The sequence below is a fragment of the Vicia villosa genome, linkage group LG1 (genome assembly GCF_029867415.1).
Source record: "Vicia villosa cultivar HV-30 ecotype Madison, WI linkage group LG1, Vvil1.0, whole genome shotgun sequence".
In the NCBI taxonomy this organism is placed as follows: domain Eukaryota; kingdom Viridiplantae; phylum Streptophyta; class Magnoliopsida; order Fabales; family Fabaceae; genus Vicia; species Vicia villosa.
The window spans coordinates 8214374-8237904 of record NC_081180.1 but is presented as its reverse complement, the minus strand read 5'-3'; the positions used below and the strand labels follow the sequence as shown (position 1 = coordinate 8237904).

At 31.3% G+C, this 23531-nt stretch overlaps 1 protein-coding gene and 1 long non-coding RNA gene across 3 annotated transcripts; one reads left to right on the top strand and one right to left on the bottom strand.

Moving 5' to 3' along the window:
• Window positions 1-9114: 9114 nt before the first annotated feature.
• On the bottom strand, window positions 9115-15667 carry LOC131627795 (uncharacterized). 2 transcript variants are annotated; one of them, XM_058898663.1, is made up of 14 exons: window positions 15465-15667; window positions 15349-15385; window positions 15042-15212; window positions 14798-14934; window positions 14564-14713; window positions 14167-14268; window positions 13310-13474; window positions 12955-13065; window positions 11950-12047; window positions 11479-11602; window positions 11231-11320; window positions 10688-10732; window positions 9615-9964; window positions 9115-9527 (listed from the first exon to the last, which is right to left on the bottom strand). In XM_058898663.1, exons 1-13 carry the CDS (start codon window positions 15519-15521, stop codon window positions 9626-9628), a joined length of 1626 nt encoding a protein of 541 aa, XP_058754646.1. In that variant the 5' UTR covers window positions 15522-15667; the 3' UTR covers window positions 9115-9527; window positions 9615-9625. The 2 variants fall into 2 exon arrangements, with proteins under 2 accessions (XP_058754646.1, XP_058754637.1); XM_058898654.1 differs by having other exon boundaries at window positions 9644-9964.
• A 456-nt stretch (window positions 15668-16123) lies between these two features.
• LOC131600482 (uncharacterized) lies at window positions 16124-17685 on the top strand. Its single transcript, XR_009283155.1, has 3 exons — window positions 16124-16255; window positions 16451-16557; window positions 16661-17685. It is a non-coding gene; the product is annotated as an uncharacterized LOC131600482 (long non-coding RNA).
• Window positions 17686-23531: the final 5846 nt, after the last annotated feature.

Here is a 23531-nt window from a genome sequence, read left to right as displayed (position 1 = left end):
GGTTCTATGGTGCTCATATCCCTGATCTTTCTCGCGGGCATTATCTCAACATGGCACTCAATCGGCCAGCCAAAAACATCCCTAGAGTCCAATCTCAATGAGTGTAGCATCGAGTATCAACCGGCTTCAGTCAGGAATCCAAAGCCAGCCATCTCGCTACTGCCTATAGGCCAAAGTCAAGTTCACTAAGGTTCTAAGGGCGAATTAGCGCTTGATGACACCATGCGGTAGCCAAATGTCTCCTCGATCATTTTCAAGGGCCATCAGGACAAACCCAAGTGTCGCACTAATGGTGGCCACCAGATCAACCATAACGATACATGTCGTACAGTCTCCTTGGTCTATTGCCACATACCTAGGGTATCTCGAGATTCGGGTTAGAATCTTTCATACAGAAATCCCAAACAAACCCTTAAGAATAAAGCATACAAACAAACAATTAAAAACATTTATGATGAACTAAGCCCTAAGGTAAACCCCTCTTAAAGAATCCCCAGCAGAGTCGCCAGTTCTGTAACTCGGTGAACTGACTTTTATTTTTATAAGCAACAATGTTGCGGTGAGCAAGAGTCGCCACCGACTTTTATTTTGTCCAATGTTAGGAAAGGTAAAAAGTACAGAAAAAGACCCTTTGAAAAAGAAAACGGGCTCGGGGGGTAAGTTATGAAAAGGGAAGGTGTAAGCACCCTTTTCATCCGTAGTTATCTACGGGCTCTTAACTTGCTCAGCTCATGTTTGTTTGTTTGTTTTGAATTGAAAAGGGACATAAGGACTTTAGCGTAAATGCGTAGCCTTAGTATTTCGAAAGAGTTTTGAAAAGATGTTTTTTATTGAGCTAGGCATATTAAGAGCACTACCCTAAATAGTTGGTCTTTTTCTATACCTTTTAAAATTCCTAGGATTTTCCATACTATATAGAAGTAGGAAATCCTTGTTTATTGGACGTGCGGGTCATCGAAGGGTCATCGAGGTCGTTGAAGGCAACAGGTAGAGGTACCTTTAGCAATATTCGAAGGGACAATCATTGTTTCGTAGGCGACCGTTCGAGGGACTAGATCATATTATCGAGGCAACATCGCGGGTCATCGAGGGACTTATGATCTTTGCAATGATTTTCAAATCGGGGGACTTTGCTAATTGGTACCTCTACGTTCGAGGGACACGACCTTTATAATTATCCATAAGGAAACCAAGAGGGGCGTACCCTAGAGGTGAGTGTGTGCAGCAATCACGTGTGTTAAATTCAGTTATTTTTTATTTATCTTTGATTTGAAAATGATCTATCGGTTATTTTTAAATCTTACCATACAATCCTAAACATACATCTAACAAGTATATAGTGCAGAAAGTAAAAAGCAGAAAATAAATCCTAACTATTACAAGGCCTCGGGGTTAGGGGTTTACAATAAAAATTGGGGGAAGTGCTAAAAAATAAAAGAACATAATTGAAACTATTACAAAATATGAGCGCCTATACAATTGTTCTAAGAAAATAACGATAGAAGATAACATTTGGAAGAAAGTTTTGATGTTTATATTTTTTAGAATGTATTTTAGAATTAAACTAATTATATCCTAAGTTATTTAAAAGGAACAAAATTAAACCCAATATTTAAACAAATAAAATCCTAAAAATAAACTAATAATTATATACTTTTAATTTAAAACTTTTTACAAAATTAATTTAGTTATCAACAAATTAATAAAGTAAATTAGATTTAAATTAAAATAACTAATCTAAAATTGTTTTTTATGAGTTATTATTTTAAAGAAACAAAAATTAAAGAAATTAAATACAAGAATATTTACAATTTTGATACTAATAGCAAATTAATTATATAAAAAAAACATTAATTTAAAAAGAAAATTAAATTAATCCTAAATTGATTTTTATTTGATTTTGTGAGATTTTTATCAATTAGAAATAAACAAAGGTTATATACAAACCAAATTAGTTTTTTTTTAATTAAGACAAAGTTTAGATTAAGTGAAATAAAAACTAACTCTAACACTATTATTCATTATTATCTTATGAAATGATTTACTGGTTAACTATTTTGTTATTTTAATTTTAGTTAATGATAATTTGGAGACAAAACAAACAAACTATTTGCATTTGGAAGCTCTAACGCGCCACGCAAATAATGACCACCACCTGCATTTGTCAAACCACCGCCCACAGCGGTCATCTTCTTCTTCTCCGACGGCCCTTTCCTCGTAGCACCTACAAATAACACCAAACAAAAAAAAACAAAACCACACAGTTCCATTAAATGTGACATCTTTGATATCTCAGAAAGAGTTTGGGGTGATTGACTTGGATTGAAGGTGGCTGTAGTGCACAAATCCGTACGCCCTAGTTTTTTGAAGTTTTTTTTTTGAAAGTTTTGGAACGTGTTCTTGAGGCTGTGAAATCGTATGTTTTTCTTTTTTTCCTCCCCTTGTGTGTGTGATGAGGTTGCCTTTATATAGAGGAGAAGAGTGGGAAATGATGGAAAGAACAATGCTTTGATGATCATAAAAGTGAGAGATTATTTCCTAAAAAATTTGAAAACTTTCTAAAACATGAGAGACATGGTCTTTGAAGGAGGTTTAAGGCTAATGAATAAGTTTGATTTTGTTTCTAGAATCCTAAAAAAAAGCGCTACTCTTTATTTGTTTTGATTTTAATAATTATAATAGTAGTAATAATAATATTAACACTAAATAAAATAAAAAAAAATAAAAGAAAGTAATAGAAAAAACAAAAATATACTCTGAGTAAAAATAAAATAAATAAAAAGAGATTTGGATTTTTAAAATATTTTATGATTTTTTAGGATTTTTTGTGAATAAAATATGAATAAAGAAAAAAATATTTTTTTTTTTTAATAAATAATAATTACGAAAATAATATTTAAATATTAAAAAAAGGTTTTTTTTTTATTTATTTTAAATATAAGTAAAAAAATGAGTATTAAAAAACGAGAATTAAATGATTAAAAAGAAAAACTTATTTTTTTTTTGTGATTTTATTATTTTAATATAAATGAAAAATTAAATTAAATCTATAGTTAGAAACAAATAAAAAGAAAAAGTGTTAGAAGTGGGATTCGAACCCGGGAACTTATACTTGCAAACTTACTTCCTTACCAATTGTGCTATATTATTTATTTGAATTAAAAAGCCAATTGAAAGTGCATGAAGCATCGGCCAGCATTTTGCTATTTATTAAAATATAAATAATTTAAGAGTAAATTATTATATTTTAAAATAGACTTTAAATCGAATATTTATAAAATCTAGGATGTCAATGTAAATGAATCCAAGATTTTATAAAAACTCAATTTTGAAATAACTTTGAATTTTTTTTTGAAAAGCGTGGGCAAATTTTGGGGTATGACATCTATCATTCTTCTCTTCACACCCTTTAGAACTTTAACAATTGAAGACAAAAAGAAAAGTTAGAAATCCTTGGTAAACTTAGAGAAGAAAGGGTTGAAATTCTTTAGAGTTTTCGGAATTTGGGAAATCTTTGTAGCTATCTAAGGGGATTAAGAAACACTTCTACACACCTTAGGCTTGTGTGATTCATATATTGGGAGTTAGAGATATTGGAAAACACATAAATAAAGTTTGGTTCGTGGAAACTCCAAAAACTTGTTTCTTGTAACTCATTTGTAATTTCTTCTAATAACTTTTGGAAGTATAGTGAATCTGAGAATTTATCTCTCTCCTAGAGTAGATCGTATGATCGAATTGGGTAAATAAGTCATTATGTTATTGTCTTTTATATTTTTATGGCTTGTTGTGGTTTTTCTTTCACTTTTGGTAGGTTATTGTGTTACTTTAAGCCATTTATTTTGGTTTCCATTTTTCTTTATCCCCGCACATCAAATTTAGTGGTGTTTTTGAACTATGAATAACTCTTCTTGATTGCTTTAATTTATTCTACCAATTTTTACAATAGTTTCTCTTGGCGAGGATCCTTCTGTGATGGTTCAGAATTAATATGCCTCGTAGGGTGGTAATAATCCTTCTGTGAAGTTCCAACATATAATTGTCTCATTAGGAGACTAGGATCATTCAATGAAGGTCAAATGTATAGTCAACTCATAGGGTGAAAATGATCTTTTAGTGAAGAACCAATGAATAATTATCGTTCAATGAAGGTCCACCATATAATTACCCTATAAGGCAGAAAAGATCCTTTAGTAAATGTCAAATGTATAATTGCTCATAGGGAGACAAGGATCCTTCAGTGAAGGTCTAATGCATAATTAACCTGTAGGGCAAAAATGATTCTTCAATGAAGTTACAACATATAACTACCCCTCAGGGCAAAAATGATCCTTCAGTAAAGGTCTATTGTATAATCACTATGTATGACATAAATGATCTTTCAATGAAGGTCCAACATTACACTCTATTGGGCACAATGATTATGTGAGCGTCTTGTGCTGGATTTCTATTGATTTTAAGGTGAGTTCAGTTAACTTGTATTTTGATTCTCATGAGAAAGCTTGACAGATCTTACCTCTTTGCGGGTGACTTGCTATCTTTTAACTTTTTGCATGACAATTCAGTTATTTTTTTACTATTTATGCTTCACAACATTTTCTAATAAGCATGCAATATGAACAACTTTGATGTTTTTATTAGTTATAAAATCTTTTATATTCATCACTATTTAACCAAAACTTATAACAAGTAAAAGATCTCAACCAAAAAGTTTTAAGATTTCATTCTCAAACTTGAATTTTCAGATGTGGCAAATTCCATATATATCACATTATATCAATTATATTAGTAACCAACTTCAATAAGAATCGTATAATTTTACATATATAAATTCATTTGTCGAGGGATATGAAGACACCGCATCACACCTAAGACCCAAAATCTAGAGTATGAACAACTCGATGGTGTATCTATTAAGTTAGAGCCTAATTTATGATTAAGATAGCCTAAGAAAACAACCTCCTTTTTTTTGAAATTATCATTCCATTATTTAGGATATGTTCAAATTAATTCATTTAAACTTATGGGTTGATCAAATAAATAAATATAAAATAGTCTTTTAAAACTTATAATTATATAACTAATTTATAAAAATTTGAACACATTATTTATCAATTGAGGATTTGGGTGTTAATCCATTATCACTTATATTCCAATACAAAGAATAACTTGATAAATGTTGTTAGAAGGTAAGCATGTGGCTGAAAGCCCTGTCGTAGTTGAACCATTGTAAAATGGATTTGATCATGTCATTACAACTTCCAACTAAATAAGTAAGTGGAAACTCTTTGAACGGATACTACTAGACTACAACATATCCTTTTCATTATTAAATATTTATTCTAAAAACTTATCAAATGTAGTTGAGTGAAGTTTTTTTCAATGGGGTATTCCGAAAATGTGTTTAGAAATGTTGTTGCAGATTCACCTTTAGGAAGCAGTAAACAAATCTACCAAAATGTTAAAGAGTTTATGGGGAAATTAGTGAATGATCTCTCAATTCTGAAATATGAGGTATTTATAGGAGAATTTTTGGATAGTGCTAGATGAGATTTTTCTTAATTCCCTCAATGAAAATGTGGAAGTGGGGAAGATTGATTCTTCCTTGAGGGGGCGGGGCGGGGGGGGGGGGGGATGTATCATCTTCGACTAATATATTAAGAGTATTATTCCTTGAGGACCTAATGGACTATGTTTGATAGGTGAAATGGATTGTGGATACCAGATCGATGGGAGATCCACACTCAATTGGGTGATCTAGCCAATCGGTTAATCAAGCCCATTTTTGGCGACCAGGCCAGCTTCGAACGCTCACCCGATATCATTGCGCTTAGTCTAGATAGATTTAATCTGGACTATTCCTTTTATAGGCCCAATAAATTCATCTCATTACACCTAGGTAAATACATATTCCCAAGATACAATAATTAGGCCTAACGCCTAGGGAAGAAGATGCTCTAAGTCTAGGAACAATCGAAAATGATTGAAAGACGTCATGAAAAACAAAAAATGGAGATAAATAGTGCACATAAAGGTAAGCCTCATCCAAAACCAGAGGTGTAACTCAGAGGCATGCTTGATACTCTAAATCAAAATTTGACACTGATAGATGAAATTTGACCCGTATCACACTTCAAGGCGAGAAAAAGAAAGGCGTTTAAGGGTAAGTGGAAACTAGAAAACTCCAAGCCTTAAAAAAGGAGGCAAGGATGGTGTAAAATCACAAGCTACACCCCAGCTATGCCAAGGGAGGCTTAGGGGAATTGTTCCTACCATATGTTAGCCCAAACCTCAGTCCAACGTGGAAGGAGCCCAATATAAGCACGAAGCCCAATACAAGTGTAAAGCCCAATAAGAAGGTGATATTTACAATGCTATTCGCTATTGAAGTCAGATGAATGATATCAAAAGATAAAATACCAGTCTTATATCGTTTTCCCAAAAGAATGTTCTAAGACATAGGGAGTAAGCATGAACTTATCCTAGAAAAGAACTTGATCCTTGCCTGGAATTAAAGTCGAGCCATCAGATAACATAACGGGTTATGTTCTGAAATATGTCCGTTTGAATAATGATGATTGAAGCAAATGTTATAGGCCTTCAAAAACCCTGATAGGGCTATATATAAGGGATCATAAATGGGAAATCAAAGTACACACGAAATTCCTTAAACCTTGTATCTCTCATATCTAATAATCACTAACTTAAACATCATAGTATTTGCATGTACCACCACTCCTCTATCTCATCAATACAACCAGACAAACCAAATTTCTAAACCCAAGACATAAATATCTGGCACATCTACTTGTAGAAAAGTTTCCTTATCAAAAGGAACGTTGCATTAAACTTTATGAAACAAAATTTAATTTTATAATAATATATACACGATAACATAGTTGTTAAATTATTAATTAAGAATTTTTTTATGCCATTTAACAATTTTTTACACAATTTTTTAGCTAATAGAATTCCTAATTCACAGAGTATTTCAAGTAACTTATTAACTATTAGTTATGAGCTAAAAATTATTTGTCCTTGGCTATAAATTTATCAATAATAAACTATAAGTTACATCTAAACTTATAAATTATAATCTATTTTTTTATGAGAAATGCTATTTATACATTTACACTGTAATGTATACCATAAATATATACTCGTGATTTTCTTAATAATTTTTCTGGCACTGTTATTTATACAGTGTAAAATGCAATTGGTGTAGGAAAACACTGTCGACATAGCATAGCTCATTTTTTATATCAAATGAGAGCCTAATAGTACTGACTCACTTTTAGACATAATACTTCTAAATTATGATAGTAATTTGTCATTCAAATGGTACTGGTTCATTTTTTTAATTTAACATTAATTTAAAAATTATTACAGTATTCAATAAGTTGTCACAAAAATTATAATGATTGTTTTGTTTTGTTATGAATATTAAATAAGTAGCTTTAGATGACTAATACAGCACATCCACCGACAAGCTTTATGGGCCCAACCAACATGTGGGTCTGTTTGTTTGTCTATTGACCATCTGGACAGTTTACTTATCATTTTCTTGTAAAACAAAATTAGGAAAATCTTATAGTATTAGTACTATTTTGTATTATTGTCATATATTTTGATGATTTGGTTTCTTTTTAGATGCTTTAAGATTTGTTTGTTATTAATTGTAACCACATTACGGAGAAAAGTATAGCGTGCCTGATATTTTAATGCTTAAGTTAAAATGAATAATTATACAAGACGTGTGAAATTATTATGTCTTGCTTTTTTATTTGTTTGTTTGGGAATGGACCCATGTTATGTTCATAACCCGTTTACGTGTGGCTAATCTTTTTAGAATATAGAGTATTATGATGAAATCAAAATGAGTATTGGGATATACTTTTTTTAATTTTTTTTACAAAATCAAACTTAACTGCTTTTATTAACTAAAATGTAAAGTGATACAAGAGGAATTTCATCAAATATACAGCGTCTAGTCTAAAAATGAGCCACTTTAACTAAGGTGTGGATAACCATATTCGCTTGACGCTTTATAATTTAATCTCAAAGTTGAGAACATCTAATAACAACAACTTAATAAAATTAATAATAAAAGTAAATTCCAAATTATCCCCCACCCAGATTAGACTTAGGCATAGTCTCCTTAAGAGCTAAGGCCTCCGCTTCTAAGACGGAAAGAATGCCTCTGTCCCAAGCAGTACCTGTATTAACAAACTTTTCTTAACCGTTACGAATACTCGAACCTTGATTTGTAGTCCCTAAGTGATGATTGAAGTCGGCATTAACATTATATTTAAACCAACCATTAGGAGGCGGATCCGAATTAACCAAATTCGAGTTATCACCTTGTGATTCTCTTAGATTTTGAGCCGAAAAGGAATCTTGCCACTTATGAAAAGCTAGCCAACCTAGCTTAATTGCTTCTTCCTTCTCATTGTGTCAAACAAAGTCATTCCTATTCTTCCACAACCCTTCCAACATAGCCACAACTCTACCATAATTGCTTCTTCCTTCGCATTGTGCCAAACAAAGTCATTCCTATTCTTCCACGACCCTTCCAACATAACCACAACTCTACCAACAATTTTCCTATCTTCGTTAACTCATAAATCAAGAATAAAGGACTTGGTATCATGAAAATTTTGGAGAAACAAACCTGCAGCCTGCCAACAAGAATTAGTTTCTGAACACCTAAAAAATATATATTGGAAATTCTCCAACAAGTTATATTAATGGAGTTAGACTTTTTGGATGAAGATCGACAGATGATTTTTTATAGAATCAATAATTCAAAGCAGAATAAGACAGGAGTCTAAAAAAAAATCTTGCGTTCTACCAATGTAGGCTTATGTTTATTTTTTTCACAAAATGTATGGGTTATCAAAATTCTTTCCACGTCTGGCCAACATAACCAATCAAATTGGACAGTTATTTGTCAAGCTCGCCATAAATACAAACTTGCAACCTTATTTTCTTTTTTCATGAAAGGGAACACAGTAAATAGATCGTAGGACCGTAACCCCAAGGTTCTATTAAGGTCATTACAAATTATGACAAACTCAGTTTTGACACAGTAAATAGAGTACATTTCAAAAGTGATGACAATCAAGTCTTCATACATTCATAAGAATATGAAACTTTTTATTTCTTCTAAAAAAATGGAATCTTTCGGTAATCTCTAAAAGAACAAATGAAACTTCTACAAATAGGTTGAATCATTTTGGTAAAATGAAGAAATATACACTTTTCTATGTATAAGGATTTCACTTTTCTGATTTAATGGGGAAAAGAGACTGTTAGCAACTACAAAATGAACTGGGGCAATCAAGACAAACAGAATAAAACTGAATGTGCATTACTGCTGCAACAAGTGTCTTCCAGTTGCACCTTGCACAATGAGATGCTGAATCGCCACATCGTTGTCCTGGTGGAGTTAGAGCCCCATAATGAATGTAAAAGTTTGAAGCAATTTAGAGCAGTGTTCACCCAGTTTTGAATAAACTTGATGGAATCTGAAAGAAACAAAATGTAGAGGTAGGAAATAAGTAACAGTATTCATGTATTGTATGTACCTTCATTGTCACGCATAAGAAAAATACCTTAGGAGCTGTCAGACCAAAGGTAATACCTTCACATGATGAGGCATAATCTTGACATCAAATGGAACATGAAGCCATGCTTCAGGTGAATGAAGAAGAAAATTCTCTGGCTTACTGGTATAAACATCTGCATACTGATGAATGTTATAAGCAAAAGCAGATTCTTGTCCTGTGCTAGTGAGGAATGTTGCTCCAAAAGATTTGTTAAACATCATCTTCATCTTCATACGTGCTTTTTGTCTTTCCTCATTAAGTTCTTTCAGAAGTGACTTGCAAGCTTCAGTTCTCACACTATTAGCTTCAGTTGCATGCAATTTACCTAGTAGCTCCTGTATTATATGAAACTTTGCCTGCTTGTTCAACAGAATATGAAGCATTAAATGTGGCAGCTTCAAGATATCTCTACATCAGTAATTACTGGGTTGAAGTGTTGGTTATAAACCAAAAATAGAGGATAAGGATCTTTCTATAATAACTATAAAAATTGTTCATTTACACTTTTTGAACAACTTTAAAAATGTATACTCGGAATCCAATATTTTTTTAATGACAAATACTCTGAATTCAATATATATATATATATATATATATATATATATATATATATATATATATATATATATATATATATATATATATATATACCTATTTACATTTCACATGTTACCTTTTCAATATATATACTCTATGTGTAACATTAAGGTTTAAAATGGACTTATTATAAATCATTAACATATCCACTATTCACACCATGAGGAGTGCTAGCATCACATTCTTTAATACCCACTTTTCAACGCACTCGTCGTTATTGGTTAAAATTCATATGGGTCCCACTAAATCATGGGGGTCCCATATAAATCAGGTGAGATCCATGTGAATTTTAACAAACAAAAAATGATGTGTTGAAAAACAATTTTCTCCTCAATTTTTCGCTCCTCAAGCTCAGTAACATAATCACACTAGTTGGCCATTGCTCAGTAATACAGCTTACCAAAAGTAACATGAAATCATCAAAGTTACCAAGAATGAAACTGCAAGGAAATAATGTAAGCACGGTCAGTCTTTAAGGATACCTGCTCAGTGCGGTATGTATCTTCATTTTGCTTTTGTATTTCATTCTGCATTGTTGAAGAAATGATATAAATATGTCAATATTTCAGTTGTTAACTATAAAAATAGTTCTACATGCATCAAGATAAAACACTCATGAAGATTCTCAAACATAACTATCTTAATCTTTTAGCAACTGCATAAGCAGTATAACCAACAGGAACTAGGAAGATTCTTATTACTAACATTTTACCAGCTGCATGTGTCTGGGACATCAAAAGTTTAAGTTGTGGGATCACGTTCTAGCAAATGAAAGATAAAACAGACCTACAATGAGCCCCACCCTTCTTCAGGCCGACCCTGTAAAATGTCTAAAAGCCTAAACATGCATACGTTTGCAGACAGGAAACGAGTTATAGTACAGCATTAGCATGTTTACCAGAGTTATATGAAACTCGTGAAGGAGCAATGGTAACTCATCGATATTTAAAAGACGCGGACTCATGACATACAATGGTTAGCAAGGTAAAAAACCAACGTGAATATAGATTAAATAGCACGCATACCTCTAATTCATGAATGATTGCGGCTGTGCGCCAGCCTGCCTTTGAGGGCCCTCTCAAGTCACTAAAAAGATGATCTCCAAAATATATAACCTATAAAAAAAGTGACTTTTAGTATTTTGCAGTCTCTACGAAATAAACTTAATGTCATATTATACATTTGCTTTGCAATTAAAACTTATTGTAAAATTGGAACAAATAGAAATATTATGGAGTATGGCTTATAAAATAAAACATTAAATAAAGCATACCTCTGGGCCTTTCCACTTGGTTATTTGGAGAAAGGATTTGAGGCATCCATGATAGTAAATTTTATTTGGAAGAAATTTATCAACCTTGGTAAAAGTTAAATTGTCCGTCTTGGTGTCATAACAACTGCACAAAATAGCCAATGATATTGGTATCTTTCCAAATAATTAAAGATTTATGAATGCAAATTCAAATGTCAGAGTTGAGTAAAGCAACAAATGATGAGAAAAAGAATGTTTGGCAAAAGAAAATGATCCATACTAGCTTCAATTGCAACCTGCCACACACTCTATGCTCAATTTCTTTTAGCATCACAAAATACATTCACTTTTTATTGCATCCTTCATTCCCCGTTAATTACTAGTATAATTTTAGAGAGTAACATCAAAATGATCTTGTGCTGAAGACAGTTTTATACAGACCGGAATGTATAAATGAAAAGAACTATGTTAGAAAATGTATTGGATACGAACCGGAATGGATGCTCAGATGTATAAAATTGTGGTTTGTTGGCCTGGGCAATCACAACATCAAACAGCTCTCTCCAGGAGTCTCTACAATCCATAGAATCCTAATAAAAAATATTGAAGAGCAAATGCAAGGAAATTATGGCCTGATACGAAAAGAGAACAGCGGCAAAATATATAAAAAATTATAACCAAGTGCAGAACTTCCAGCCAAACAATTCAAAAAGACGTGACCTATGAAGCATGGAAATTGACACGGACACCCGACATGACACATCAACACTGCTTACGTCCTATATATGACACAAAATATACACACACACACACAATGAGTATCGATTATAAAATATCTAAAATAAGAATCAAGATGATCACCAAACAGAATGAAGATTTATGAAATAGGAGACCAGAAAAGGGAAACTAGAAAGAAAAGTTAAGACCAAGAGAAAATTAAATAGGGTGTTTCAAAGGTAGATGTGAAAACTTTTCAAATGCCTAACTAAAATATTATTGTATAAAACCGTAACACCTGAAATCTCCATAATTTTCTGATTAAGTTAGATATTCATCTCTACTAGACACTAGTTGCTAAGATTAGAAAGTCCACTCCAAGTAATCAGCTAGAAAAATGAAAACAATATCTGATAGAATCTCCATTTAGAGACTTCCATCATCTGAATGTAAATTTCACTCATATTTTACAATTGATTGCATTAGTTATTCCATATATAATCTATAGCACTGTTCGAAATATAATTTGCAAGTTAACACATGATAAAAGAATGCTAAAGTGGAAAAAGAGCTCTGTCTGGCTCAAAATGTATTTACATGCCACATAGACAGTAATTATGGAAGACCACTTCCTAACATTAAAAAAAAAGTTATTAAACTCTAACATAATGTGTCTGCCATCTGGCTCATAAAGTTATTAAGCTCTGTCCAGAGAAGGCTATAGAAAGTATTACATGATACATACAAAATGTGTGGATATGAATTGGTGTTATCAAATACCTCTAACATAAAACGCATCCCACCATCGACAAAGTAATAAGGAGAATTAGTCAACAAGAAAAGCTTCTTTCCCTTCTCCTTTAGCTTCTTGAGAAAACTTAAAATCTTTCCCTGAAATATTCACAGACAAGTAAATAACAACTACAAGCTATCATCCAGAGAATAATTTGACACAATGAAACAATGTCTACCTTGATAATAGATATAGAGATGCTAAAATAAAATATTTAAATGAATTAAAATACTAGATCTTGAAATAGGTTTTGTGGAACATATTGTCTACCACTTATTGTGGAGTATGTTGAACACATTCATTAACCGTCAAATGGAAATGCATAAAATGTTTTGAACTTACATTTTTCACCAAGTATTTGTGCGGATCCGAGAGAATTCCTCTATGAACCAGGCCACTTCTGTGAACATGATCAATTGCACAAATAACATCTTTATAAATGTAGGAAGCATCAAATTCTAGCTTAGCATCCACGAAGTACTGCACTATATCAGCAAGGAGGCATGCCTACCAAGTAAAACTGTAAACAATTAGCTCTCAACCTAAAATTTTTGGCAGAAAGAGAATTCACAAGTTAATAGGCTATAGAGAAATTGAAAAATGAAATTGGCAGCATAGTTTTAACTTTGAAGAGAATTTTCAAATTTTGAAAAGACTAACACCAGGTTCCTCTAATATAGACCTGATCCAAACACGGACCTTATAGGCTGTAACTAGTTTTTAGGATCATTTAAGGTGTTTTTCTTTCCTTGGCCTTAAAAGGAGCAAATTTTATAGAATTCCAGCTCATTTTCTGTTCACTTTACATTTTATAAATAAACATTGCTCTCCATTAACTAAATTATATAATCATGACTCCCTGTGCTATTCCTTATCTCTTACAAGATAGCAATAAACATATGTCTTATAATGCTCTGCATCCTATGTCCATTTCTTCGGGTATACTGGACTCAAACAGCAGAGCCATTTTGCTTGACAATTGAAGGTGCTATGTCAATGGAAGCCAATCATTTGTCTATATAGTTTTGTGACACAGACACACTCAGTAGAATGACAATCTTATATGACATGAGATTATAAGTAGAAGACTCATTTCATAAAAGTATGCTAAGGCAATGCTCCAATACTTCAAAATTCCTCAAGTCATGCAACAGATAATCGTTATCAAACTAATTATTCATGAATGACAGGGAACATACCTCACTGAAGCAGAAGAAATCCATCAAACCAACCAGTGATCGAGCGTGATCACGACCAATGTGCCGCGTGCCATATACATCCCGTATTTCGCTTTGGCTTAACTGTAATATTTGGAAGACACAAATTTATGCAAGAAAAATATCTTTTATATTTTATTTCTGATGCAACCGACAAACTATGCTTAAAGAAGCTTTTTAAATAGAACCAGTAACACACAATACTTCAATGCAGACAATGCCAACCATGCAAAGCATAAAACTCCAACACAGTTCAAATAATGTGTGATTTTACACGTAAACATTACATAAAAAAGTAAGAACAAAATCAAAGTGACAACAGTAGCTAACTTAGTGCTGCATACAAATAAAGTGTGAAATGAAATAAAAGTGTCAATACCCTGCGTCTACCAAAGTAGCATCCATCAGGCTCAATTGAACCAAAGAAATCCAGCTTCATGAGACACCCTTTCGACTTATCATAGTATAGTCCTCTAATAGGGAAAGTTGGATCGTAGGTAAAACTCATACAAACGTCCGGATACCTAAGCTGAAAGAAGCAACAAGAAGAGTAAGAAAAGAAACCAAAACAGCAAATGATCCGAGTTACAAAAAGCTGCAATCAGAAACAAACCTCATTAACCATATACTCCTTAGCAAGGTCATATATCAAAGTCTGCAAATGATCCGAGTAATGTGCCAATGTGTAATCGTAATCGAAACCATAAACTTGCAATCTGTCCAATCTCAAGTTCTTATTCACATATATGCCTAAAAATCCATAACAGACAAACACTCACTCAACTCAATAAACACGCATTCAATTAAATTTCTTATAAAACAGTAAAACTCCGAAGCAAGAAATATTCTAAACGAACCTTCCGGATTCATCTTCGGCATTTCTTTGAGAGCATTAGGAATCTTGAGAAAACTATGTTTAGCAGCTTCGAACTGTTGACGAAGCGTAGAAATCTCTCCATCTTGAGGCTGCAATACACAGTTTTCCGACGATTCAAAACCGCCATAGCTTCGAAAAATTGCCGAAAACCCTAAAATGATAAAAAAAAACTCAGCTCAGTAGTTTCCCGCGCAAGATAATTATTGTTGAAATAATAAATAAAGAAACACAAACAGTTACAAAATCAATAATCAATATTAAAGAAAACGAAGATTAGAGAAAAATACCTTGTTGAAATGCGGAAGAAGACGAAAGAAGCGCTGCCTGCGAAAGAGGAAACAGAAGAACGAGTAAGAAATTGAGCGAAATGGAAGAAGAATGAGTAACGTGAGAGAGTTCGTACGTGAATGGAAGAGCGAACGGAACGAAGAGTGCGAGAAGAATTGAGAGAGAATGCCATTGATTTGGAGTTTGAAATCGAGAAGAGTAGATTTGTGAAGAGGCGGGTATGATATATATACAGTTGGCGTTGATTAGAAATGAGAAAGACTGGAAGAGTGAAGACCCGCAAGTTGGTGGTGATTAACTGTAATGGAAAATAAAGGAGTAGATATGATTTTTTTTCTTAAAAATAAATAGGTGTATCTTTTTTAAATAAGGTTAGCACTTTTTTTTCAAAAATTGTTTTTTATAACTTTTTACTGACATAAATATTTATTATTAAATCTATTATAATATATAAAAACAAAAGTACTTGGAAATTACACTATAAGCCCATTGATAAAATAACTTAAACTTTTCTTATTCCATGGGTAAAAAAGACTTTTAGCAAAATAACTCAATATCATTGATTTGACATTTATTACGAATGATGTGGCAGCATTCAAATATTGGTTGCATTTTCAATTTTTTTATTCAATTTTATTTAATTTTATTTCATGAATGTCCATGGTTGCAAATATTAATGAAAATTTTGAATAATGGGAGAATTAACCATCTTTACACGATTCAAAATTTTGAATAATGAAAAGCCACATTATTGATGGTATGCAGCCACACAACTTTCCACTCAACCATTATTACCTATGTTTTATTTTCCCATAAAACATCTTCCCCTTAAAATTCAAAGTTGTTCATTCACTCCATCCTTCAAACCCTAAATCTCTTCCAAGCTTCAAGTCTCCATTTTCGCAGGTATGTTCCGTTCTCTTGCTTTTTCAATTGAAAAGGCTTTTCATGCCCTAACAAGTTAAGTTGTTTTCCGATTTTCTGCAATTGATTTATGAAGTTAGCTATTGCCATTCAATGGTGTCATTCTTGACCAATCTGATTCTATTTGTTTTTGTCTCACTACTTTAGCTCAATATGAAATCTATGATTTTCTTGCAGGAAAATTAACTTATCAGCTTTACAAGAAAATTTTTTCGGGTCCAAGATGGGAGCTCTTGGAGAAGAGAGGAGCCAAGAAGCAAATATTGATATGGGCATCAACTAATGTGAAAAATTTATCTTATCAAAATATTTTATATGTAAATTCCCTTATTGAACCAGATACTGTAATTTCTACGAGCATTAATGTTAGTAATTTTGTCATGGCAGGAATTAATTGGATGCGGCTCAACTGTAGTAGCGATCAAAGAGTTGAATGTCTCGATTGAAAGCTCAAGCTCTACAGAAAACTGGAAGCGAATGTAACAGCAAGAAAAATACAACTTCATAATGGACAATGTTTGACATACTGGTGCCACGGTGGCAGTGACATTGGTTTTGTTTTGGTTTATAATTTAGAGAGGGAAAAGAAAAGCGGTGTGATGCTATCTCTATTCAGTAGGATATAATCATTTTTATTAAGGTTGTGTTTGAATAAGCAACTTATATATAAGCGCTTATAGATAAGTAGATTTAATAAATTATCTTGGCGAGCTTATGAAAAAAGCTGAGAAATGAATACAGTTTATAAACATGTCACGGGTTCCTTTCCATTGGCGTGTATATGTTTTCATTAATATGGATAAATTTTGTAAGGTTGGAATTTAAATATTTATTTGTGATAACCAGTGTAATGTTTTTCTACTTAATTGCTTCTACCATTGTAATATTGATCTGTGATTAACAGTGTAATGTAGAAGTTATGCATTATATTCCCTCAGAATTCTTCCACTGTGTTGATCTAAAGTTCAATATCCCAATAATTTACTATCTTGAATTGACATTAACAGAAGCTTAGACTTGAAATAAACAGGAACATCAAAACTTCTCCTCTAGACTATCTCTGCAGGACTATTGTTTTTTATGTGCCAGGATCTTCTCATGTCTTCTCATTGCCAAAAGAATGTACAAGGCAGTTCCAATCGGCAGCAAATTTTAGATGATGAGCAGGAGACGGCAAAACAGAAGGACATGGATGGCACTGAGAATGGTCCTGGAATAAAATGTGCTTCCAATGAATAAGAAGAGTACAATGTATTGAAACAGAAGACACTTGAGATATGGTCTTTTGAGAAAAACACAAAGCTAATTACTAGCTTCACCATCTAAGTCAATTGGGAATTTTAATCTGTTTATATCTTGAAAGAAAATCCCAATTGGATGATTTTTGAAGATTCAGCTTGGAATATTATGGAGAATGGAGATTTGGTTGATTCTCTTTTGGAATGATTTGCTGTAACTTACTCATGAATGTTTACTCATGAATGTTTACTCATGAATGTTTGGATGACCTTATTTGAGCAATTCATTGTTTTTTTTTCTCTGAAAATGCCTTTAGAATCTTTGCAAATATGTGAAAACAAACTTCTTTTTTTATTCTAATTTTAATTTCTATTTAAATGTTACTTCATCGACACTTAGGAAATATCTCTTATGATTTTTGAACATTAACATTGGTTGCTGCAATAATTAAATTCGCTGAATGACGGGATATTTATCGCTGCACTTTAATTCCAAAATAATTTAACTTTAACTAAAAAAAATATTTTTTATTTACCCTATTTTTATCAAATAGGGTTTCAAAAGAATTTATTGATATAGTATAAGTAAAAGATAAATTAAAATTAGTGTTAATATCTATTAAAAATATGAAACAAATACAAAACCTCATATAATTACATGATATGATTATAGGATAAATTTATGTCATAAAAAGATTTTTTTTAATCTATTTAATTCCTTTTTAATCAATATTTTTTACTTTTTATTCATCATTTGTTCCTATATTTATAAATGCATTATACGTAATAAATTTATATGTTTTAAATGAGTTCATTTGTTTCATTATACATAATTTTTTTAAACATAGAATTAATATTCAGATATGACCTCATTTATTTCATTTTTTTACACTAATATTTTAAAAACTCAAAATATTTTTACAAATTTTACTGTAAAGATTATTTTTAAATATATATTAATAAATTTATACTTATATAAAAGTGAGCTAACAATTTTTTTATACTATATTTAATTTCTTAATTAAAATTAAATTTTTTGAAACTTATAAATTTACTAAAACAAAACATAATGGAATCTTAACAAGTTAATAATCATAAAGTTAAAAACTGATATTTGACGAGAAGCGGTTATAAATTTTATGTTTTGAAAAATTGACTAAAAAGTAATGTTATTTGAATTGGAAAAATGATTTTATTCAAATTTACTATGATTCTTGAACAAACTCCTCTTATTTTATTTTAATTTTAATTTTCATTTAAATGTTACTGTTAGACTTCATGGACACTTAAAAATCTACTATGATTTTTAAACATTAATATTGATTGTTGTAATAATTAAATTCTTGAATGACCAGATTTTTATAGCTCCACTTTGATTCCAACATAATTTAACTTTAACTAAAATATATATTTTTTATTTATTTGATTTTTATCAAATCATATCTAATAAAGAGAGGGTTTCAAAAGAATTTATTGATATAATATAAGGAAAAGATAAATTAAAATTAATGTTGAATATCTATTAAAAATATGAAACAAATAGAAACTTTTTATAATTACATGATATTATTAAAGAATAAATTTATGTCATAAAATGATTTTTTTATTTTATTTTTTTAACCTATACAAACCTTTTTAATCAATATTTGTCTCTTTTTATTCACCATTTGTTTCTATATTTATAAATGCATTATGCATTATACCTAATAAATTTGTATGTTTTATATAACTTCGTTTGTTTCATTATACATAAAAAATTTAAACATAGGGTTAATATATTAGCTTAATGATTTTATTTTTTTTGTTAAAATAAAAATTGATAAATATATTTACACTAATGTTTTAAAAACTCAAAATATTTTTTAAATTTTTAATAAATTTTACTGTAAAGACTATTCTTAAATATATATTAATAAATTTATACTTATATAAATGTGAGCTAACAATTTTTTTATACTATGTTTAATTTCTTAATTAAAATCAAAATTTTTTAACTTATAAAATTACTAAAATAAAACATGATGGAATCTTAAAAAGTTAATAATCATAAAGTTAAAACTGATATTTGACGAGAAGCGGTTATAAGTTTTATGTTTGAAAAAACTGACTAAAAGTAATGTTATTTGAATTGGAAAAATGAATTTATTCAAATACGTAGTTTTAAAATTAACTCATCTGAATTAAAATGAGTTTTGTTAACCATCTGAATTTACGGGTAGATGTAAATATATTTATGAGATACCAGTTGTAGTGTAGATATTCATTTAGAACTAAAATTTAACGGGATCTGTCATATATTGTAGCTTTGTAAAAAATTGTAAATATGATATAATAAGAAAGATTTAAAACTCATATTTGTTGTAAATATGATATAACAAGAAAGATTTAAAACTGATATTTGATGGGAAGCTATTATAAATTTTAGGTTTGGAAAAATAGACTAATATGTAAAAAAATAATGTTATTTGAATTCGAAAAATATTTTATTCAAAATTTATAGTTTTAAAATTAACTCATCTGGATTCAGCTGATTTTTGTTAACTCATATGGATTCACGGGTAGATGTAAACGTATATATGAGATACCATCTGTAAACGGTTATTTTAATGTTCATCTTTTAAATATTTATCTTTCTGTTGTTTTATATAAGTTGAAGTTAGAGCCTACTATCTGTAGTTATGTGAATGTCAACCAATTGAAGAATTAATTTGTACTTTATAAATGATAGTTTGATAGATGTGTAATGTAAATCCAGACGGGACCCGTGCGATAGCACGGGTTTCTTACTAGTATTTAAATAAATTCTTAGTTAGATATGAGTTTTAGTTGACTATTGATATAAGTAAAAAATTTGGTAGGATCGGTGAAATTCACAAAAATTTTAAGTGTTTTTGTTCTAAATGGATGATGATTCAAAGTTGAGTGAATATTTTGAAGTATTCGCACTTAAGTGATATGTGTTCAATAGAAGAAGAGTCTAGATTTAGATATGGGTTGTACAATAGTTGATTTGAGATTTTAGTTTGTATGGGATTATTAGTTGTAACTAAAAAACATTTGCTATTCTTAAATAAGCATTTTGAAAACTTTGATTTTGAAAATATTTTTTAAACGGAGAAGTTATATTCAATCCTCTTCTAGACTATTGTACTCTCATATGCAACCCAACAGTCCACCCAGTACAGGGGTCCAAAGCATAGAAAAACAATGAACTTAAACCAGCAAAAGAAATCAATCCTACACCAAGAATGTTTACCTTTTGATACGAATATTACAATCAAAGGCTTAAGACTAAAACAAGGTTCATCTTACGAATTCCATACAAGCAAAATTAAAATTACAACATTCTCATTTTGTTTGACCATTCTTTATTACTTTACTCACATCCATGATGGTTTTTCTGAAGGCAATGTTAGGGTTTAAAACCAGAATTTATGCAACGGTGTAATCAAAATCCTTAATGCTAGCAAGGGTAGCCCTTATCTCATACTCGAAACATATCATTCTATGTCAAAAAGAATTCAAAACTCGACTTGATTATTCTTATTTAACTTCAAAGACAAGTCATCCAATGAACCACCCTTAGTTCCAAGTTTTCCAAAACTAATGAATCAACTTGTTGTTTCGGTTCTTCAAATCTAAACTTACTAGAATGCCTTTACAGAAGTTCATTTTTGCGCTTGATAGAAGAAGTAATATCTTCTAAAGACAAAATTTGGGCCTCCATGATCTTCTTCTCTTCAATACTAATGGCCACCAAAACCTTGACCTCACTTCTCTCTTTTTCCAAGAGTTGGATATGATCCCTTGAAATATTTATCTCTCGGTCGGTGATTCTTAACAATTGTTTCTAAACCTTTGTGAGAACGAAAAAACTCATCATCGTTCTTCATCATTGTTTTATTATCGCCATCAAGGTTGGCTTGAACTTGAAGAAAATTCTTAGTATCCTTCTGAGCATTCAATATCTCGCGCTTCAACTTCTCATAAAGACCCATATACCTCAACATTTAAGTATTGTCAAGAGCAAGCAAATGGCATGTTAAGGCCATTAATTTGGCCATATAGAGAATACACTTTGAAAATGCATACCAATGACTAGGAGATGCCAAATCAGATACCCATTTTGGATCAATATTGGGGACCAACGCCTAATCTTCGATGGCTCTGAAGGAATAGGAGTTGTAAATAAATAAGGAAATCATCAATCATTCTTATCATCATAAATAATGCAAGACTTTCCTTGGCAACTAAGAGCCATCCAGTGTTTGTTTGTTTAGAAGGTAGAGAATCTCCCCCAACTTGAGTAATGTCCAACATATCCCCCCCAATTTCTAGAATTAAGGGGTGTTATATAATGTGTTGCATTGGGTAGAAATAATAAATAGCAAAAAGAAACAAAGCATTATGAATCAAGACTCAAAACATTCTTGAATCAACCAAAATAACACCTCTCATTAAAGAAGGTGAAGTCAAGGAATTTATGAGACATGGCGAGATTCGCCTTCTCAAAGAATCAAAAGAACCCTTTATTTTATTGTATGAATCAAAATCTTCATTCTTTAATTTTTTGGGCCAATATGGAGCTTATTTAGATTCACTGTAAAATGATCATTCGTCAAGCAATGAAAGAGATGTGGCCGATAAGATTTGCAGACGAAGCATATGAACTCGTGGGAAGATTTTGACAATGGGTAGAGAACCACAAAATGCAATGAAAATGGTTAATATACTAGGATAATGGCTTAAAGATAAGGAAAATAGTTAAACATCACCAGGTCATGCTTACTATCAGTGAACTTCAAGGTAGCATGGAATATAACACACAACACTGAAGTACGGGGTCTTATATAAAGGAAAACACACAAATTTTGGAAATAAAAAATATGGTTCCAAGACAAGGGAGAGATCATAGATTAGACTAGCCTCAAACTTGACAATAAGTGGTGTTTGAAATGAGTAAAGGGCAACTAGGAGCCATAATCCCAAATTTTTATGTTATCCATGGAGAACCGACATAAGGGAAACCACCACCGGATTTGGTCATTAGGACACGGAAGAACCATGACCCATTCCTCAAGCTTTTTGAAGGAGGTTTGGGAATTGAAATGTCGCAAACCCTCTAGACAGAGTAAATGGGCCAAAAATTCAAATAATCTCTATTTATTGAACTCTCCAAATGTTCCATTTTTATGGGATAATGAACCCACCCGGGAGGAAACCCTAAACAGTCGCATAAGATTACATATCCAAAGGGAAGAGAGTGTATCAAAATAATGTTTCCCCACCAAAACTTTGCAAATTTCCTCCAGTTTTCTTAAAAACTCCATAACAAAGGGAAGCACCATAAGAAAAGAAAAAAGGGAAATAACCTCCTTGACAATAAGATAATCAAACACCACAATAAGGAATCATCTACATATTAGAAAGCCCATAACACATGAAAGAATGCATAAGATTCAAAACTACCAAATGGATTTAAAGTATATAAAAAGAAATAAGGAAACTAAAAAAAATATGCCGCAGATGGTAGAAGAAATAAGACAACCCAACAGAATAATATAAGAAGTTATACTTCAAAGAGTTAAGAGAATTAAATATTCAAATATATAATGAAAGATTTATTCATAAAAGGATCTGAGGCATGGAACGACATTTGTAGATTAACACTTGTTACAAACGAATATGTATAACTACATTTTTCCACACCATATTAAGCACGCATGCATCATAGAGAAAAAAGACGCCCATTAAATGTGGCTCATGCTTAGAAACCCTAGAGTCAAGTTAGAAGGTTCACTACATCACACTAAATGCTAAAAGTCAAGAAAGGTGAATGACCCAAGATAGCCTTCAAGACGTAAAGGGATTTCACCATAATTTACAACAAATTAATGGTTTGGCTACACCAAGAGATAGCCCATCAATCAGTATGTATAGGTATACCTCGGATACTCAAACCGAGTTAGGACAACCATGTTCAGGCAGGTCATACCAAACAAAATTAACTCCTCATGATA

Bases quoted from the DNA above. Each gene is read 5' to 3' on its own strand.
- LOC131627795 (XM_058898654.1), bottom strand. From the start codon at position 15,521: ATGGCATTCTCTCTCAATTCTTCTCGCACTCTTCGTTCCGTTCGCTCT. The intron at 13,475-14,166 runs GTATGTTCCCTG...TTTACTTGGTAG, and splicing joins ATTTCTTCTGCTTCAGTGAG to GCATGCCTCCTTGCTGATAT. The intron at 9,965-10,687 runs GTATCCTTAAAG...TTGAACAAGCAG, and splicing joins ATACATACCGCACTGAGCAG to GCAAAGTTTCATATAATACA.